The following is a 23,156-nucleotide window of genomic DNA, read 5'->3' on the forward strand; positions in this document are numbered from 1 at the left end:
TCATACCATATATCATACCAGCAAGGCTAGTGGCCGAGCTTCCTCTCTACTAGCCATGTAAGATGTGAACTTATTTAAGTGGACTGGTGTTTCAACACTGACATAGGTCTGAGACGAGGATGTGACCTTCAAGAAGATCCGTGGCACCATCGAGTTTGGCTATTCCATTGATTCCTTATATCCTTACTGGCTGCCAGAAAGTGTGGGAGGCTTGCACGCTTCTCTCAGTACACAAGGGAGGAATCTATAAAGCTTTTTTCCCCTTGGACTATCCTCAGTTGTTCAATTTCTTATTTTCGGTGTCTGACTTTCAATGGGGCTCAGGTTGAATTTACTCAGGTTTCTTGAACTTTTGTAAATGTAGACCGATAGGTCAGGTCAGTTGTATTTCTTCTGCTACATTTTTACTGAAAAACTATGCTAAAAAACAGGATGAAAAATAACAAAAATAACATATATTGTTAGGGTTGAGTTTGGTTTAATTTTAGTTTAAAACAAAAAAAGAAACAAAGAGATGTTCAAAATTTCCCATTCACAAAAACTGCATGTTTATTCATTACTTTAAAGTTTTGCATAATTGGCTGTAAAAAAGAAAATAGATAAATGGCTTTATTGACATGTGGCTAATGAATTTGTCTTTCATTCCTAACACAGATAACATTACCTTTTTTCCTGTAACATTGCCATAAATATTTGACAGCTTGATAGTGAATTACTTAGGATGCCTATTTAAGGGCCCTTGTCAAGCAAATTGGGAAAAAATTATTTGGATAAATATTGAGATATTTTCATTTCTTATGTTCATAAATCCAGAGGTACATAGAATACAATCAATGTAGTAATGTAAAACTAAGTATTTAAGCTTCTTTTTTGGTCCAGTTATCTGAAATAGAAGCTACAGCTACAAAGCATTCTGTTAGTTGAAGCTATATCAACATGAATTGGGAATGTTAATATTCTTTTAGGGGAACTTTTACTGACATTTGTCACAGACATTAGGCTGAATATCTGCCTCTTCCCAGGTCAAGATAAATTCCAGTTTGATAATAATTTCTTAAAACTGTGACCTTACCCCTGTGACTGGCGCGACGCTGATGTCGACAAGAGTTACTGGGCTTGAGGAGGAGAGGACGCTTGCTGTCACAGTCATCAACGTCAACGTCAACATCACAGAGGAGTGGACGCTCACTCTCGCACTCCTCACACTCCTCATGGAGTGAAAGGACGTCTGCCTCATCGATGTCTGAACACATGCCTATAGTTGCTGGTGGTTTCTGGTCCTGAGAGGCGAGCTGCCATAACTTCTCCGCCACCTTCCAGACCATTGAGGCGCTGCACTTCCCTACTCTACATTAATGGTGGTGGGTATCAACAGCAGATACAACACAAGTTGGAGAGACACACACAAGGTAGATCTATCCCCACAACGAAGGGCTCGAGTTTCAGGGTATCTGTGTGCAACAGATCCTGCTCCTCAACACATCTTGAGAACACACAACTCAAGCAGACAAACTGGGGTAGATCCACTTCCACTTTAAAGCAAGGGAGACTTTGATGGTATCAGTTGTAAACAGGATTCAAGGAATCAACACAGTTAGCATATATCCAGCTGCTTGGTTGAAGTAGTGTTTTCGTATTCACAAAATTACAATTTGACCTTTTGGAGTCGGACAGCTATTCAGTTCAAGCAGTGCAATCTCTCTTAGATCACAACCTGGTGAAATGTTTCACACAATATCCAGTGTTAAACTGGCTTCCAATCCAACAGGAATATATTCTGATAACTGACTTCACAGTGTGTAACACCAATGCTATTTTGTATAGTGGGACATATCCATGAATCAAATATCGACAGTAGCACACAATATCCACCTTGCACACAAACATGGATATTTTATCCTGATATCGAATTTAAAATGGTGATATTCAGTCTTCATAGGATGCACAAGCTTTCAGGATCAACTGAATCTAATCTAAGTGTTTCTGCCACTGGATCTGATGCCTCAACAATGCTTAAACATCAGCACCATCACATACTGAACGAGACTGGCTCCAAGCCTCGCTCTACTTAACATGGACGTGGTAGAAACGACCCCAATGTCACATCTACTCTCTACAGAGCAGTGGAGTAGTGTCCGCCTGCTCCGACACTTGTTACCAATTCACACCACCAGCCCTGTCATGGGATCCAACTCTGCAAGTCGGTTACTGCATTCCCGCCATTACAAAGTGGAATTGCGAATCAATTCTGGTGTGAAAACTCCCAGTTGGCAGTTTTCAATCAATCCACAATCGTCCACAGTCACAGTGGGTTAAGTTTTTAGCTGGAGCATTATGGAGGTGGCAGATACGTCTGTGACTGTTCATAGCTGCAAACAGCTCATCTATCAGTCAATATGGACCACCTGTTCAATGCTCAGCAGTAATTGTTCTCGTGGAATTAATGTGCGTATACTTATGCAGAATCAATTTCCATTACGAGAAACACTATTTACATACATACACACGAACTGAGGGCCATTGTCACTCCTCTTCCTTCTCCATGTAGCAAAACATTACATTAGCAAACGACCTTCCAACAAATTATTTGTCACAAATTATCAACAGAAATCCTTTCATCAAAAATCTATGCTGCAGCTAGTTGAGTCAGAGATGATAGATCTGTATATGATTTCTGATTAAGTGCCGTCTGGTAGCACTTAATGTCTATCACACGTTTGCATCCTGTGGAGAACACTTTCTTGATTTGAGGTGATGAGCCAGGTGGAATCAGTGTCTGTGTCACTGTACGAGATTTACCAACCTTGATCTCAAAGCAGAAATGGCACCTATTCTCCTTCTTGTCACCAAAGGGAAAATATGACTGACCGTTTGAAGTAATTTATTACAAAGGATTTCAAACTACAGGTAAGTCATCACCTTACTTTTTCAAATTCATCAACATGATCAGGGTACAACACCACACACCAGAATCTTAAAATACCTCCCAGCCAATACTATCAGTCAGAAACAAATCTTCATTGACAGAAACAGACTGCAAATAATCCTCCAGGATTTCGAGGTACAAGTCCGAACTTTGAAATAAAGCTGCTGAGGGTAAGACGGTCTCTGGAGACTGCAGCAGTGAAATGGTTAAAACTATTATCACAGAAGGTAATTACAACGGGAGCTTGCACTTGTAAAACCTCAGATTTCGATGATAGCTCAGCAGCGGAAAACTAACAATGTTCCCTCGTATTAGATATTGATAAAGCCATTAGCTGGTGTTTAGGGCCATATACCCTAACATTCCAGAAATTTAGTATGGAACATTGCACACGATGAAAAAAGTTAATGGTCTGGGCAAACAGCTGAAACAATTATGGTTTTATCAATATTTCCTTTTACAGCTAAATGTTTGCATTACTTGCTCAGCTTGTAAGCTATTAAACTCCAACTTTCCTAAAGGACAAAAAGACTCTGAATACTAATGACAGATAACAAAATGGCTGTTGCTGATTTCCGATATTGACAGTCTTGTGTTCGATCAATAAAAGACAAAAGGCAATGTCTGATTATGCTTGGTAGCAAATTGATAAAGATCTGACTTCCAAGGATCCCAACTTTACCCTTGAGCAGGGATTTCCCGCAAGAACAAATCTATCCGTGGCACAGACGTCTTGAAGATTAATCCCAAGACAAATCCCAAATAATGCAGCTCAGGTCAAATAAAACTGAATGAAATCCTTCAAGATTGTTGACTGATCAATCCAACGATGACTTATAATCCAGTTTCAACAACCAACTATGCAAGTAGATCCAGGATTCTGATCGGTCTTCAAATGTCACAGTGCCTCAGACTTTGTTTACATCAGAAAGTGGATGCCTCTACAGCAATCAGTCCCAGCAACCTACAATGCTTTCCTGGCAGCTCGTTATCAGTCCCCATCAAACCCTGATAGGACCTCAGCAGTCATAGCCAATATTCCCCTTTACAACATTAGCATGTCTTGGATGGCGCCAATGTCTCACAGGAACACATAATTGCTGATTCGAGAAACCTTGTATCTTATCTGACAATTCTTATGTTTCTTGATTCACTGTGAACAACTGTAAACATCTTCAGAATTCCATCACATAAATATCCTACCTTTCTCCTTCCTGCTGAGAAGGTTTGGCAGTAAGATGCGATATAATATCCAGCAGAGGCGTTTTAATCGATTCTCCCTTCAACTATTGAGCAAGTTTAAGCAATGCCAGTCACTTACCTAGTGCAAGTAAATGTTTAAACTCACACACACACTAAAATCTTGCTTTGTTTCAGAGCAGGATACTAAGCCATTGTTTATGAATTCTGTCAATGCTGTCCTTCCATAAAGAACGATTCCTTAACAAGCAGACATTGATCTGTGGATGGCAAATGTTTAAACAGTATATACTCGTGTATCCGTTTCAAGCAGGCTCATCAGCCCTGTACGTTATCTTCAGCTTCTACATCTGGCACAATGTCCATCCTCATTCAAGATGGACACGAACACATTATAACTGCACAGTGCTCCGCTTCCAAGTCAGTCTGTACTATTCGATGCACCCAGTAGGGAGTCATTAAACCATCTATGTCCCAACAGCAGTTCACATTAGGCAGATCACTGTAGTGTAACAACTAAAGACGATTTGACCTCTGGTAGAGTTGACCAATCAAACTGAATATTCATTACTGGAGGACCAGTCAGTGTTCCCCTCCGATCAATGGCAGCTGGACTGACACAGGATGGACGAGACATGTGGCTGTTTACCCAGTGAGGCTCTCCACAGTTGCCGCCGGGACTCCAGATGCTGGAGAGGTGGGGCAATCTGTCACCGATGGCAACATTTTATTAAAAAATATACATTTTTCTCTTTCAATTAAGCTGTAAACTTTCTTGAATTGGAACTGGAAATTTTGATTTCGGAATAAACTTGATGATAGGCCATGAAAAAGCATTAGTCACAAATGGCTGTGTGATGACATTTATTTTATTTTATTTAATCATTATCTTATCATCAAGTAATCATTTGACTGTCCCTATCTCATTTCCTTGGAATTCTGAGCTAGTTTACTCAATCACTGATCAGTTAATGATTCATGTTCTCAAGTGCAATGTAATGTAGCACATACAAAGTAGTGTGTTGACCTTTCTTCTTGCAGCCTATTCTTATAAATAGGATTCATGCATGGCATGACAAAGAGTATGACTTGAATATCTTAATATACTAATGGAAAAAAGCACCATAACTGTGCTTCACTTAAAGTTCATTAAAAATGAATTTATTCTGAAATTAAGAAATGCATCTTTCAATGCATGTTCATGAAGATGTCTCCTCAACTAGATGTTTTTGTGTTTGTTGGGAGCATGATATTTTTTGTGTGACCAACAGCACACAACGATTGTCTTGCTATCAGTTGCTCATAAAAACACCTTTGTTTAACCGTAAATAACACTTATGCAAAACAATGGCTTGCTGAAAAATCAACTTGCTGAAAATCAAACTTCTATGCTCTGTGGGTATACCGCAAACAGGAATGGTGCAAAACGAAGTCGCCAGACATTATAATGTTCATCGAAACACAGTATCATCTCCCAGCTTTGACATTATAAGCTGTGTTGGTCATACAAGGGTGTACAGGCGTCCAGGAGAATGTTTTGGCTCACAGTAGAAAGTGTAGAAGTGTAATAAAATGGGGTGGCATCACAACTCATGGGACAATACAACACAATTGTTGACGGCAATTTGAAAGGCTTATGCTACCAAGATAACATTGTTTGATATTATGTTCTACTCTTTGTGCAAATGCAGGGATGCAACATCATGTTGCAGCAGCATATACATTGCACACGTTGTAACACATTTATTTTTTTTAAGACTCTTATGACAGGACCAGAACCAACCGGTAACGATAGCTCAGTTGGTTCAATCTTTGGTTGACATTAGGAACATCCCCAGGTTGTTTCAATCATCTGGTGTCTTCAATGCTCAATTGCTGCATCGCCTGTATCAACCTAAATGGGGTCACACACTATATTGACATTGTTGATTGAGTAGATACACCACCCTTCTTTTGGGGCATGCCCCTCTGTCTCCTGTTACCAGATATGGGTTTTGTCAATGAATTTGTTATAAGACATATGTTCAGGTGAAGACCAAATATTATGTTGTTATTTGCAATAACTTAACCTTTACAACACCTTATATGAAGCACAGGTACTTTTTCTCAGTAAGCATATATATCATACTTAACGTGACTTGTATCTAATTGTGCGCCAAACATACCGCAACTCGGTTATCCTAACATACACAAAATTAGGAGTGATTAGGTTATCCCAGTGTACACCCAACATAGAGTGACTGGGTTATACTAGTGTACACCCAATGCAGAGTGACTGGGTTATCCCAGTGTACACCCAATGCAGAGTGACTGGGTTATCCCAGTTGCCACCCAATGCAGAGTGACTGGGTTATCCCAGTGTACACCCAATGCAGAGTGACTGGGTTATCCTAGTGTACACCCAATGCAGAGTGACTGGGTTATACTAGTGTACATCCAATGCAGAGTGACTGGGTTATCCCAGTGTACACCCAATGCAGAGTGACTGGGTTATACTAGTGTACACCCAATGCAGAGTGACTGGGTTATCCCAGTGTACACCCAATGCAGAGTGACTGGGTTATACTAGTGTACACCCAATGCAGAGTGACTGGGTTATACTAGTGTACACCCAATGCAGAGTGACTGGGTTATCCTAGTGTACACCAAATGCAGAGTGACTGGGTTATCCCAGTGTACACCCAATGCAGAGTAACTGGGTTATCCCAGTGTACACCCAATGCAGAGTGACTGGGTTATCCCAGTGTACACCCAATGCAGAGTGACTGGGTTATCCTAGTGTACACCCAATGCAGAGTGACTGGGTTATACTAGTGTACACCCAATGCAGAGTGACTGGGTTATCCTAGTGTACACCCAATGCAGAGTGACTGGGTTATACTAGTGTACACCCAATGCAGAGTGACTGGGATATCCTAGTGTACACCCAACATAGAGTGACTGGGTTATCCTATTGTACACCCAACATAGAGTGACTGGGTTATCCTAGTGTACACCCAATGCAGAGTGACTGGGTTATCCTAGTGTACACCCAATGCAGAGTGACTGGGTTATCCTAGTGTACACCCAATGCAGAGTGACTGGGTTATACTAGTGTACACCCAATGCAGAGTGACTGGGTTATCCCAGTGTACACCCAATGCAGAGTGACTGGGTTATACTAGTGTACATCCAATGCAGAGTGACTGGGTTATCCCAGTGTACACCCAATGCAGAGTGACTGGGTTATACTAGTGTACACCCAATGCAGAGTGACTGGGTTATTCCAGTGTACACCCAATGCAGAGTGACTGGGTTATCCCAGTGTACACCCAATGCAGAGTTACTGGGTTATCCTAGTGTACACCAAATGCAGAGTGACTGGGTTATCCCAGTGTACACCCAATGCAGAGTAACTGGGTTATCCCAGTGTACACCCAATGCAGAGTGACTGGGTTATCCCAGTGTACACCCAATGCAGAGTGACTGGGTTATCCTAGTGTACACCCAATGCAGAGTGACTGGGTTATACTAGTGTACACCCAATGCAGAGTGACTGGGTTATCCTAGTGTACACCCAATGCAGAGTGACTGGGTTATCCTAGTGTACACCCAACATAGAGTGACTGGGTTATCCTATTGTACACCCAACATAGAGTGACTGGGTTATCCTAGTGTACACCCAATGCAGAGTGACTGGGTTATCCTAGTGTACACCCAATGCAGAGTGACTGGGTTATCCTAGTGTACACCCAATGCAGAGTGACTGGGTTATCCTAGTGTACACCCAATGCAGAGTGACTGGGTTATCCTAGTGTACACACAATGCAGAGTGACTGGGTTATCCTAGTGTACACCCAATGCAGAGTGACTGGGTTATACTAGTGTACACCCAACATAGAGTGACTGGGTTATCCTAGTGTACACCCAATGCAGAGTGACTGGGTTATACTAGTGTACACCCAATGCAGAGTGACTGGGTTATCCTAGTGTACACCAAATGCAGAGTGACTGGGTTATCCCAGTGTACACCCAATGCAGAGTGACTGGGTTATCCTAGTGTACACCCAATGCAGAGTGACTGGGTTATCCCAGTGTACACCCAATGCAGAGTAACTGGGTTATCTTAGTGTACACCCAATGCAGAGTGACTGGGTTATCCTAGTGTACACCCAATGCAGAGTGACTGGGTTATACTAGTGTACACCCAATGCAGAGTGACTGGGCTATCCTAGTGTACACCCAATGCAGAGTGACTTGGTTATACTAGTGTACACCCAACATAGAGTGACTGGGTTATCCTAGTGTACACCCAACATAGAGTGACTGGGTTATCCTAGTGTACACCCAATGCAGAGTGACTGGGTTATCCTAGTGTACACCCAATGCAGAGTGACTGGGTTATCCTAGTGTACACCCAACAGAGTGACTGGGTTACCCTAGTGTACACCCAATGCAGAGTGACTGGGTTACCCTAGTGTACATCCAACATAGAGTGACTGGGTTATCCTAGTGTACATTCATCATAGAGTGACTTGTTTGCTGTCAAACACACTGTGACTTAGTTAAGCGCAAGACAAACCCTGTTAACTGAATGTAGTTGTAAACAGTGATAAGCCGAGTCTTGAGCTTAAAAAGGACAGCTAAACAGCTTCAGTGGCAGAGAGATTAGTGATGCTATTTGATTGTGATGTCACGCTAACCCATACTTGCTGAATCACAGATTTCATACTCATATATACAGAAATACATGTGCAAACTGACATTAACAATATGGCTCCTGTGGTGGCCATGTTAAAATTGGACAGGAAAAAGTGTGAGCACTGTTAAGAGACACGACAGCTGGGATCATTCATGCAAAGTCTTCAGCTTCATAGCAATGTGGGGTAGCCTAGTTGTTAAAGCATTCGCTCGTCACACCAAAGACCCAGGTTCGATTCCCGACATGGGTACAATGTGTGAAGCCCATTTCCCTACCGTGATATTGCTGGAATATTGCTAAAAGTGACGTAAAACCATACTCACTTTCAGAGCAGATGATGAAAATATAAAAGTTAGCAACAGACGGATGTACGGACAGATAATGCGCATGAGACATGCTCACTTGACTTCCAGTCAGATCGGTTAAAGAACTGCCTACTATGCCAGTCACCACCCTTCACCCCTGGAACATAATTAGACTGTGGCAATATACTGTTCATGTATTGGGTCCTTCATAGCAAGTTCAGCATCTCATCCAAGTTATAAGCCACAACCCTATTGCAGACAGACACATCCTAGGAATGTCTTTGAGTGACATGAGCTGAAACAGTGTCAGGATACGGGATTTACATGTGTATCCTTGCCACTCCATCAAGATCTTCCTCACATAACCAAACAGTGTCAGGATACGGGATTTACATGTGTATCCTTGCCACTCCATCAAGATCTTCCTCACATAACCAAACAGTGTCAGGATACGGGATTTACATGTGTATCCTTGCCACTCCATCAAGATCTTCCTCACATAACCAAACAGTGTCAGGATACGGGATTTACATGTGTATCCTTGCCACTCCATCAAGATCTTCCTCAAATAACCAAACAGTGTCAGGATACGGGATTTACATGTGTATCCTTGCCACTCCATCAAGATCTTCCTCACATAACCAAACAGTGTCAGGATACGGGATTTACATGTGTATCCTTGCCACTCCATCAAGATCTTCCTCACATAACCAAACAGTGTCAGGATACGGGATTTACATGTGTATCCTTGCCACTCCATCAAGATCTTCCTAACATAACCAAACAGTAATTCAAACAATTTATAAGTAGGGCCATGTGCATTGATTGCCACATCATGTAATTGCTGGGGTCCAATTACACAAGGACGATGATGAAGAGTCAGTCATTACACCCTCCAGCTTCTGACATTGATTTGAACCGTCATTGAACAACTATCTAAATACTCGTATCAGATCACAAATTATAGCTAGCCATCAATTCCACGTCCAATAGCAGTTATTCTAAAGTCCTCTGTCTGTGTCTACATTGTGATACCCATAGAATTTTCTTGAATATATATATATTGACTTTGGATATCATGTGTGTACTGATCAGAGTCATGTATGTACATACTGATGAGGGATATCATGTATGCTATGATTTCTGTCGATGATGTCCTTCTATAAAGTATGATTCCTTAACTAGCAACATTGATCTGTGGATGGTATTGGTTAGAGACATGTATGTATTGATTAGGGAAATCATACCTGTATTGGTTAGAGACATGTATGTATTGATTAGGGTTATCATACATGTATTGATTAGGGATATCCTACATGTATTTGTTAGAGATGCATCGATTAGGGATATCATACATGTATTGGTTAGAGACATGTATGTATTGATTAGGGATATCATACATGTATTGATTAGGGATAACCTACATGTATTGGTTAGAGACATGTGTACTGATTAGGGATATCATACATGTATTGATTAGGGATATCATACATGTATTGGTTAAAGACATGTATGTATTGATTAGGGAAATCATACATGTATTGATTAGGGATATCATACATGTATTGATTAGGGATACCATACATGTATTGATATGGGATATCATACATGTATTGATCAGGGATATCATACATGTATTAATTAGGGAAATCATACATGTATTGATTAGAAACATACACGTATTGATTAGGGAAATCATACATGTATTGATTAGGGATATCATACATGTATTGATTAGGGATATCATACATGTATTGATTAGAAACATACACGTATTGATTAGGGCAATCATACATGTATTGGTTAGGGATATCATACATGTATTGATTAGAAACATACACGTATTGATTAGGGAAATCATACCTGTATTGGTTAGAGACATGTATGTATTGATTAGGGTTATCATACATGTATTGATTAGGGATATCCTACATGTATTTGTTAGAGATGCATCGATTAGGGATATCATACATGTATTGGTTAGAGACATGTATGTATTGATTAGGGATATCATACATGTATTGATTAGGGATAACCTACATGTATTGGTTAGAGACATGTGTACTGAATAGGGATATCATACATGTATTGATTAGGGATATCATACATGTATTGATTAAAGACATGTATGTATTGATTAGGGAAATCATACATGTAGTGGTTAGGGATATCATACATGTATTGATTAGGGATACCATACATGTATTGATTAGGGATATCATACATGTATTGATCAGGGATATCATACATGTATTAATTAGGGAAATCATACATGTATTGATTAGAAACATACACGTATTGATTAGGGAAATCATACATGTATTGATTAGGGATATCATACATGTATTGATTAGAAACATTCACGTATTGATTAGGGCAATCATACATGTATTGGTTAGGGATATCATACATGTATTGATTAGAAACATACACGTATTGATTAGGGAAATCATACCTGTATTGGTTAGAGACATGTATGTATTGATTAGGGTTATCATACATGTATTGATTAGGGATATCCTACATGTATTGGTTAGAGATGCATCGATTAGGGATATCATACATGTATTGGTTAGAGACATGTGTATTGATTAGGGATATCATACATGTATTGATTAGGGATAACCTACATGTATTAGTTAGAGACATGTGTACTGATTAGGGATATCATACATGTATTGATTAGGGATATCATACATGCATTGATAAGGGAAATCATACATGTATTGATTAGGGAAATCATACCTGTATTGGTTAAAGACATGTATGTATTGATTAGGGAAATCATACATGTATTGATTAGGGATATCATACATGTATTGATTAGGGATACCATACATGTATTGATATGGGATATCATACATGTATTGATCAGGGATATCATACATGTATTAATTAGGGAAATCATACATGTATTGATTAGAAACATACAAGTATTGATTAGGGAAATCATACATGTATTGATTAGGGAAATCATACCTGTATTGGTTAAAGACATGTATGTATTGATTAGGGAAATCATACATGTATTGATTAGGGATATCATACATGTATTGATTAGGGATACCATACATGTATTGATATGGGATATCATACATGTATTGATCAGGGATATCATACATGTATTAATTAGGGAAATCATACATGTATTGATTAGAAACATACAAGTATTGATTAGGGAAATCATACATGTATTGATTAGGGATATCATACATGTATTGATTAGGGATATCATACATGTATTGATTAGAAACATACATGTATTGATTAGGGCAATCATACATGTATTGGTTAGGGATATCATACATGTATTGATTAGAAACATACACGTATTGATTAGGGCAATCATACATGTTTTGGTTAGAGACATGTATGTATTGTTTAGGGTTATCATACATGTATTGATTAGGGATATCCTACAATGTATTGGTTAGAGATGCATCGATTAGGGATATCATACATGTATTGGTTAGAGACATGTGTATTGATTAGGGATATCATACATGTATTGATTAGGGATATCATACATGTATTGGTTAGAGACATGTTTATTGATTAGGGTATCATACATGTATTGATTAGGGAAATCAAAAATGTATTGATTAGGGATATCATACATGTATTGATTAGGGATATCATACATGTATTGGTTAGAGACGTATGTATTGATCAAGCAAGCATACATGTATTGATTAGGGATATCATACATGTATTGGTTAGAGACGTATGTATTGATTAAAAACATACATGTATTGATTAGGGATACCATACATGTATTGATTAGGGATATCATACATGTATTGATTAGGGATATCATACATGTATTGGTTAGAGACGTGAATGTATTGATTAGGGATATCATACATGTATTGATTAGGGATATCATATATGTATTAGTTAGAGACATGTATGTTTTGATAGGGATATCATACATGTATTGATTAGGGATATCATACATGTATTGGTTAGAGACATGAATGTATTGATTAGGGATATCATACATGTATTGATTAGGGATATCATACATGTATTGGTTAGAAACATACATGTATTGATTAGGGACAAACATGTATTGTTTAGAGACATACATGTATTTATTAGAGTCATACATGTATTGATTAGGGGTGTAGGAATCACAGACAGTGTGGAGCATCATTTCATTTCTGCATGGTACTGTGAGGTCGTGTGTTAATACAAAATGACAAAAATATCTATAAACATCAGAAATTGGATATGTGCAATGGTTTGACTCTCAAACAATTGTTAAAATAATTTACTTAAAAATGACAGGTGTCAAAGTTTCACAAATCAAATAATGTATTAAGTCACTCGTACTGAGATACATCTCACAATGAGACAAATTTAGTCATTCCATCCCTACATTGTGTTCCTATCACATAAAGAGTGTCGCAGGATATAAGTTCGATCCCCGGCCACATCATACCAAAAGATGTTAAAAGATGGTACTTGTTGTTACCCTGCCTGGTGCTTGGCATTAAAGGGGCACTGATCTAACGCAATTCCCCGGGACTGGTTGTTGCCTTTGTTATTGTTTTTTCCCAGTGAGTACCCGGATGTATAGCAGAAATCTAGACTAGTTCGCGACCTCTGCTGCGCAATTCGTAAGCGCATTAGTCACTTTTATGGGTAGTAATAAGGGCGTATGGTCACATTGATCAAAAATGAAACACAGTTTTCGAGATAATAAGGAAATGTAGGTATCTTTGTGTGTAGCATCGGTGATGTTGACGAAGTTTTGATAAGTCACTTGCTTGGTAATTTTGCGATTTTCGTTTACACTATTTTGACTTGCAACACAAAGTAAATATTTCACCTGGGCATTGCCTTTTTTATAGTGTGTATATTTTTTTACTGTCAAAATGTGTTACAATTTCAAATTTATTAAACGTCTAAATATTCAGTTATTTTACAAAGTGACTGAAAAACATTTCCATCTGTATTATTATGATAACGAATTCCAAACATTTGGATGTTTAATGTCATCACCAAGAGACTGAAAATGTTACGTTGAAAAGTACATTTCTATGTTGTTTGGCTTCTAATCATACATAATAATCTGTTGTGATGTGTGTAGGCTCTTTTGATCGTCTTAATCAATCTGGACAGATTTTTTAGTCAAAATGACTGAAATATATACACATTTTATAAATTGCCTGAGAGAATTACATTTTACAAATTGACGGTAATATATACACGTTTACAAAGGAAAAGACCTGTGAAAACAACGTCTATCGCGCATTGAAGAATTTCCCAACCAAGACGAAGAGAAACAAGAACGAATCGGTTCAAATGAAGGAAAACAAAATGCAAACACCATAATTACAACCTACCAAATTTATGTGTATAAATTTTAGGCAGCTTCCTTGTTCGAGGAATGTATCCGTGAATATCCACACAAAGGAACAATATGCCACTCGTCTGCAGCTGTACAAAGAAACTTATTCGATGTCACGTGTCTCTGTAACATTCAAATATTTTAAAAGATCTATATCGTTTCGGGATATTATAACCCATGTTCGTTTCTCAACTGATCACTTGTATTGTTTCAGGTGTTTCACATAGGTATCAAGTCTCAAGGGTCGGCTGAGAAAGCCCACGTGACAACTATTTTCATAACGTCCACGGTTCCTAAAAAAACCATTGAGTGATAGACAACAATGATCAATCAATCAACGTATTATCAGTTAACCCTTTGAACAAAGTATGTTGTTTTTACATCGGCACTTCACGCCATGATATTAGTGTATTCCCTTTGTTTTAGTAAACCTAGACATGTAAACACTCACTTTTGACATATCCACTGTGCAAGATATCAGTGATTAATCAATCAACGTATTTTCTGTTAATCCTTTGATGACTAGGAACGATCCGTTGATTTTCAAAAAAAAGTAAATCAACTGATCATTCACCTCTTGCTGAACTGCCACGTGCATATTACATAACACACATTTCACCTCACTTCAAACCTGGATGTAGATTGAATATTTACTCCAGACACAATAAAAGCCAAATGGGAACCTTTGTCAGGTAATCTAAGTGGTGCTACCACTAATTGTACCTGTAATAAATTCATTAACTGAGCATCAAGTGAATGACGACAAATACACAAGTGTAGGGTTATACCAGAAAACGTGGATGACAACAAGAGAGTAGTAATCGTATTATCGACGCAATCCGAAATCCGAAAATGCTTTCACTGCATGGATACTTTTTTAGTTTTAAACTATAACCATCTGGGGTATTTCCAAATGACGACATCCGAAGAGTTCCGCCGTCCTTTTTGTCTGTTTGTTTAGGGTGAAGAAATTAATTAACATGCGCCCTTTGTCGAAATCTTTATAGATCACAGTTAACCAATCAGTGTTTATGCAAAAATGCGTAAAACAAATATTGCCCCCAGCCTCCAAGTTTATTTAGCTGTCCTTGCAGACGGTAGCCCAGTCTCTGGTCACGCTCAGTTGCGTTGTGTATCATCCGGGTACTCACGGGGGAAAAAACAATAACAAAGGCACCAACCAGTCCGGGGAATTGAGTTAGATCAGTGCCCCTTTAAGGTGACAAAACTTGTTGGCTCTGAATCAGTGAACATCGTCTGAGTGGGCTAGCATTATAAAACTGGCATTAGTCCAGAGTGCTACAAGCACATACACCTAACACACATGCATCCACATCTATATACACATATTCAGCATTCCCAAACATGATGTTACACCCCTAGGGCTGCAACGATACACCTAAGTCACGATACGATACGTATCTCGATACTTACATCACGATTCGATACGTATCTCGATACGCTATGATACATATTGTGACAAGAGAAGACAAGAGATAAATGAATATAACTTAGTTTATTAAAATGAAAAATTAAATGAAAGTGGATGAATGTTCATGAGTCATAAAATATATACTGTAATGAGTAATTTAACTTAATAAATCCTCTGCCATTTCCATGTAATGGCTAGCAAACACAAAAGTGACAGTCCTACATATTTGTGAGTTGTGACTAGATGGTAGGAGTAAATACTAAATGTACCAGTGTCCAGTAACTAATGATTTGCCATTTTCATGTATAAAGGCAAAAAACAATTAAAAACAATTATAGCAACAGCCATGTTATACAACATTTGAAAGGTCTAATCCTAGTGTTTATAAATATGAAAGTTATGTTTATCACATTATTTAAATAATGCATTGACAACTTAATTAAGTTCGTTGTAAATTATAAAAATGTGAGCTGACACATTCATAACGTCCAAATTAAGGACCAAAGAAGCGAAAATTTGACGATTTGGGGCAAATATTAGATTTCAAAAGATCTACTTATCATTTCTTTTTTATTTTCATTATTTACCTAATTGAAAAATTATTTTAAAAAGAATTATGAATAGTATCTGTTTTCACCCATTTCCGGATAACAGCGGCTGTCCGCTCAGTAACATGAAGAGATACCTCTGTTTTCGAAAGCTTCGTATGAATAACAAGTTCGTCGAAGAAAGCTTGTTTGTTCATCTACACGCTCGTAACATTGCCTGGAGTCTTTTCGTTGCTATAACATCAGATTTCATTGGATAACAAATTGTTTCTAACGACGCTTTCTTGCCAAAATCTGCTACAAGGTTCATGATTGGTCAAATTTGAGCACGTGACATGAGGCAGGCAATCAAATTACAAATCCTCGTGTACGATGAATTTCAGATTTTTACGAAATATTTTGGTCAAATCGTGTTATTCTGAACGTTTTAAGCAGGAAATCGCGATCTATATTAAAAATATGGAGCTTCGTGGATGTATCATTTTAGGTGACAAGCTGTGACAAAGATTTTTCATGCATATATTTTGGCATTGAACATCGTGTCCGAGCCGAGAATTCGAGGCGACGAAAGCCGAGATGTCATTTGACTAACATTACACGCGATCGCATGAAAAGATTGTAATAATAACTTAGCTGTAAGTTTGACCACTTTTAGATATATTTTTATTGATTTTATTTATCACTTTGTATAACATATTTAAAGATTTGCTTGAAACGTCTTTGTTTTGCTCTTTGACATGTTCGATGTGCACCCGTTGTCGAAGTGTGAGTCCGAGAATTATATTTTCAATGACATTGCGGGAAATAGTGAATAACTTTTAAATCTATCGATAAAAAATGATAAATTGAAATAGAATACGTATTTCAGACATTGTGAGATGTGATAGATTTAATAAATGAATGGTATGACAGGTAGGTTCTTAAAACTATATACTATTTTGACGTGACTACGACTTGGCCGGTTAACCCTAGGGACTCGATGCTTCTTGGCCGGTTTCCGGCCTACAGCGTTGAAAGAGTTAAAACACATTTAAAACGTATCTGTGATAAAAGTTTATAACAAAAAACAAGACGTACATATATACGTCTTTGAAAAAACGTATCGTGAAAAATCGAGATACAGCACCTCACAAATCGCACCGTATCATATGGAGTGAATCGCGATGCATCGGTGTCCCGGGATATCGTTTCAGCCCTATACACCCCATTACACCTAACCTTCTATGATATGCGCTTTTATCATGTGTTTTTCAAATGAATTTGAACTGATCGAAACAGTGTTGACTTTCCTGCAGCAACACACCAACAGGAAGGGATGGTTTAGGCTTAAAAATATGGAAATTCCACACCAGTATCTTTGCACACATCACTTTTCAGTCATTCCATACATTTGATTGGCTGATTGTGAACCCTGACTTTTATGGGGCTACTTTCGCTACATTCAGTTGTTTATTTTTCAATCACACAGACACAGCTTTTGTTTATGCTGGAAATACAACTTAACAAGGAAAAGAAGTAATTTTAATTTGTAATGTTATTAATAAATGTTGAAGTGCTTCCTCAGGAAAACAATATCTGATCAGGATTAATTTGGGATGAGGCTACACAGTAGGACTGTTTCTCCAAATTACAAATAATAAAAGTCAGAAACCCAGTTCTTCCCCAAAATGTTCTGAGGAGCACCGAAGGGCAACAAAGTGCTGTTTGACATTATTGTTTTTGACACTGCCGTACTGGGATGGCGACTACCAGCATCTCCGTTCCCATATGGGTAATAAAAGGTGTTATTGCACAGTTAAAACAGTTATACAGCCTTTCAATTCCACTGTTGCTTGATTAACAAACGCAGAAACCTTGATGTTTCTGTTGCTATATAGACGGTACCAAAATTATTTTTGTTAATTCCTCTTCAAAGTACATTTGGGGTAATAAACAAAATATTACACTCTCTTCAAATAATAACAAGTTGATGTCTCCCTGAAATAATTCAGTAAACCTCAGGCAAAATGAAAATTATTACACTCGGAACATAAACTTTATATTTAATTGGGGCTCTTGTACTGTCCTTTAAATATTGTTTCAATGTGAGATTAACTCGATGTACAACTTCTGTCACCCTTGTCTGCTTGTACTAGTCCACACTAATGCCAATTTACTGTGCTAGCCCACTGAGATACCATGCCCACGTAATACCCTACTCAGACACATTTTACTGACTCTGAGCCGACCAGTCCTTGTTTGAGCCCCTTAATGCAGAGCGCCAGGCAGGGTAACAACAAGTACCATCTTTTAATGTCTTTTGGTATGACGCAACAGGGGTTCAAACCCCAAAACTTCCCCTCTCAGGGTGGATGCCCTACCACTAGTGAGTGAGGGAGTGTGTATGGTTTTACGCCGCTTTTAGCAAAATTCCAGCAATATGTACCCGGGTCTTTGGCGTGACGAGCAAACGCTTTAACCACTAGGCTACCCGACCACCACCCCCACCCCCCACCCCTACCACTAGACTACGGAGGAGGTCATAAGTGTATGAACAACATAGATTTTTTGCGAGACTATGCTAGACATGATGAAGACATGGACTCAGGAACTTCAGTGGATTCCCGACTGTGAAACAGTACAGGATCATTGATTATTGCATGGGGTATTTTATCTCAAAATCACAGACTTAGTATTCATTTCCATTGAAATTGGGGGCAGAATAGATCAACAATATCTCATTCTTGTCTCCAGGAGGCATTTTGGGCAGAAAAGGTAGGCCCCCAATACCCTGTGCTTGTTGCAAGAGCTCAGCACCATGTGTGAGTGAGTGAGTGAGTCTAGCAAGCTTTTATGTGACACTAGAAATGTGACACTAGAAATGGTCTTCACATAGTTTACCCATATGAGAAATCGAACCTGGGCCTTCAGTGAAAGCCTTAACCACAAGGCTACAAATGAAGGTATGAGTTGTATCCATCATCCCTGACATCAGCTGTTGCATCTAGCAGCCATCACACAGCTAGTGGAGAAGACAGCTGCCATGACACAACTACAGGACAAACAGCCCATGATTCAGTCATGCATCAGTGTCGTGCTGTGGATGGTTCATCATAACAACCTGGGTCACTTGTTCCTGGAGTGTCAGCAGACATTAACACATTTTATTAACCCATCAAGTTTGACAGATCATGTGTAATATCAATACATTTGCATCTTATTAATTCTCAGAGCAAAATTGTTCTTTCAAGCCATATCTTACTGCATCACTGCTGAGTACAGTACAACAGGACACCATGCCTGGCCCCTTACATCACTGCTGAGTACAGTACAACAGGACACCATGCCTAGCCCCTTACATCACTGCTGAGTGCAGTACAACAGGACACCATGATGGCTCCTGACATCACTGCTGAGTACAGTACAACAGGACATCATGCCTGGCTCCTGACATCACTGCTGAGTACAGTACAACAGGACATCATGCCTGGCTCCTGACATCACTGCTGAGTACAGTACAACAGGACATCATGCCTGGCTCCTGACATCACTGCTGAGTACAGTACAACAGGACACCATGCCCGGCTCCTGACATCACTGCTGAGTATAGTACAACAGGACACCATGATGGCTCCTGACATCACTGCTGAGTACAGTACAACAGGACATCATGCCTGGCTCCTGACATCACTGCTGAGTACAGTACAACGGGACACCCACCATGCCTAGCTTCTGACATCACTGCTGAGTACAGTACAACAGGACACCATGCCTGGCTCCTGACATCACTGCTGAGTACAGTACAACAGGACATCATGCCTGGCTCCTGACATCACTGCTGAGTACAGTACAACAGGACACCATGCCTGGCTCCTGACATCACTGCTGAGTACAGTACAACAGGACACCATGATGGCTCCTGACATCACTGCTGAGTACAGTACAACAGGACACCATGCCCGGCTCCTGACATCACTGCTGAGTATAGTACAACAGGACACCATGATGGCTCCTGACATCACTGCTGAGTACAGTACAACAGGACATCATGCCTGGCTCCTGACATCACTGCTGAGTACAGTACAACAGGACACCATGATGGCTCCTGACATCACTGCTGAGTACAGTACAACAGGACATCATGCCTGGCTCCTGACATCACTGCTGAGTACAGTACAACAGGACATCATGCCTGGCTCCTGACATCACTGCTGAGTACAGTACAACAGGACACCATGATGGCTCCTGACATCACTGCTGAGTACAGTACAACAGGACACCATGATGGCTCCTGACATCACTGCTGAGTACAGTACAACGGGACACCATGATGGCTCCTGACATCACTGCTGAGTACAGTACAACAGGACACCATGCCTGGCTCCTGACATCACTGCTGAGTACAGTACAACAGGACACCATGATGGCTCCTGACATCACTGCTGAGTACAGTACAACAGGACACCATGCCTGGCTACTGACATCACTGCTGAGTACAGTACAACAGGACATCATGCCTGGCTCCTGACATCACTGCTGAGTACAGTACAACAGGACACCATGATGGCTCCTGACATCACTGCTGAGTACAGTACAACAGGACATCATGCCTGGCTCCTGACATCACTGCTGAGTACAGTACAACAGGACACCATGATGGCTCCTGACATCACTGCTGAGTACAGTACAACAGGACATCATGCCTGGCTCCTGACATCACTGCTGAGTACAGTACAACAGGACACCATGCCCGGCTCCTGACATCACTGCTGAGTACAGTACAACAGGACACCATGATGGCTCCTGACATCACTGCTGAGTCCAGTACAACAGGACACCATGATGGCTCCTGACATCACTGCTGAGTGCAGTACAACAGGACACCATGATGGCTCCTGACATCACTGCTGAGTGCAATACAACAGGACACCCACCATGCCCGGCTTCTGACATCACTGCTGAGTACAGTACAACAGGACACCATGATGGCTCCTGACATCACTGCTGAGTACAGTACAACAGGACACCATGCCTGGCTCCTGACATCACTGCTGAGTACAGTACAACAGGACATCATGCCTGGCTCCTGACATCACTGCTGAGTACAGTACAACAGGACATCATGCCCGGCTCCTGACATCACTGCTGAGTACAGTACAACAGGACACCATGATGGCTCCTGACATCACTGCTGAGTACAGTACAACAGGACACCATGCCCGGCTCCTGACATCACTGCTGAGTACAGTACAACAGGACACCATGATGGCTCCTGACATCACTGCTGAGTACAGTACAACAGGACACCATGATGGCTCCTGACATCACTGCTGAGTACAGTACAACAGGACACCATGATGGCTCCTGACATCACTGCTGAGTACAGTACAACAGGACACCATGCCCGGCTCCTGACATCACTGCTGAGTACAGTACAACAGGACACCATGATGGCTCCTGACATCACTGCTGAGTACAGTACAACAGGACACCATGCCCGGCTCCTGACATCACTGCTGAGTACAGTACAACAGGACACCATGATGGCTCCTGACATCACTGCTGAGTGCAGTACAACAGGACACCATGCCCGGCTCCTGACATCACTGCTGAGTACAGTACAACAGGACACCATGATGGCTCCTGACATCACTGCTGAGTACAGTACAACAGGACACCATGATGGCTCCTGACATCACTGCTGAGTACAGTACAACAGGACACCATGATGGCTCCTGACATCACTGCTGAGTGCAGTACAACAGGACACCATGATGGCTCCTGACATCACTGCTGAGTATAGTACAACAGGACACCATGCCCGGCTCCTGACATCACTGCTGAGTACAGTACAACAGGACACCATGATGGCTCCTGACATCACTGCTGAGTCCAGTACAACAGGACACCATGATGGCTCCTGACATCACTGCTGAGTACAGTACAACAGGACATCATGCCTGGCTCCTGACATCACTGCTGAGTACAGTACAACAGGACACCATGATGGCTCCTGACATCACTGCTGAGTACAGTACAACAGGACACCATGCCTGGCTCCTGACATCACTGCTGAGTGCAGTACAACAGGACACCATGATGGCTCCTGACATCACTGCTGAGTGCAGTACAACAGGACACCATGCCTAGCTCCTGACATCACTGCTGAGTACAGTACAACAGGACACCATGCCTAGCTCCTGACATCACTGCTGAGTGCAGTACAACAGGACACCATGCCTAGCTCCTGACATCACTGCTGAGTACAGTACAACGGGACATCATGCCTGGCTACTGACATCACTGCTGAGTACAGTACAACAGGACACCATGCCTGGCTCCTGACATCACTGCTGAGTACAGTACAACAGGACACCATGATGGCTCCTGACATCACTGCTGAGTACAGTACAACAGGACACCATGATGGCTCCTGACATCACTGCTGAGTACAGTACAACAGGACACCATGCCCGGCTCCTGACATCACTGCTGAGTACAGTACAACAGGACACCATGATGGCTCCTGACATCACTGCTGAGTACAGTACAACAGGACACCATGATGGCTCCTGACATCACTGCTGAGTACAGTACAACAGGACACCATGATGGCTCCTGACATCACTGCTGAGTCCAGTACAACAGGACACCATGATGGCTCCTGACATCACTGCTGAGTACAGTACAACAGGACATCATGCCTGGCTCCTGACATCACTGCTGAGT

The 23,156-nt window shown here is 40.5% G+C and overlaps 1 protein-coding gene across 3 annotated transcripts in view; it reads right to left on the bottom strand.

The window, feature by feature from the left end:
* Positions 1-23,156, bottom strand: part of LOC124117231 (cyclic nucleotide-gated cation channel beta-3-like) — a 303,270-nt gene that overhangs the window by 199,004 nt on the left and 81,110 nt on the right. The window contains exon 1 of one of the 3 annotated variants that reach the window (XM_048397874.1): positions 1,073-4,722. The exons of the other annotated variants lie outside the window; for them this stretch is intronic. Within the exon in view, the coding sequence (XP_048253831.1) occupies positions 1,073-1,325 (253 nt within the window). The 5' untranslated portion in view covers positions 1,326-4,722. Of the gene's footprint in view, positions 1-1,072; positions 4,723-23,156 lie in introns of those variants that run through there. 3 annotated transcript variants of the gene reach the window in all.

Source organism: Haliotis rufescens, unplaced genomic scaffold (genome assembly GCF_023055435.1).
Source record: "Haliotis rufescens isolate VD_foot unplaced genomic scaffold, xgHalRufe1.0.p SCAF_17, whole genome shotgun sequence".
NCBI lineage: Eukaryota > Metazoa > Mollusca > Gastropoda > Lepetellida > Haliotidae > Haliotis > Haliotis rufescens.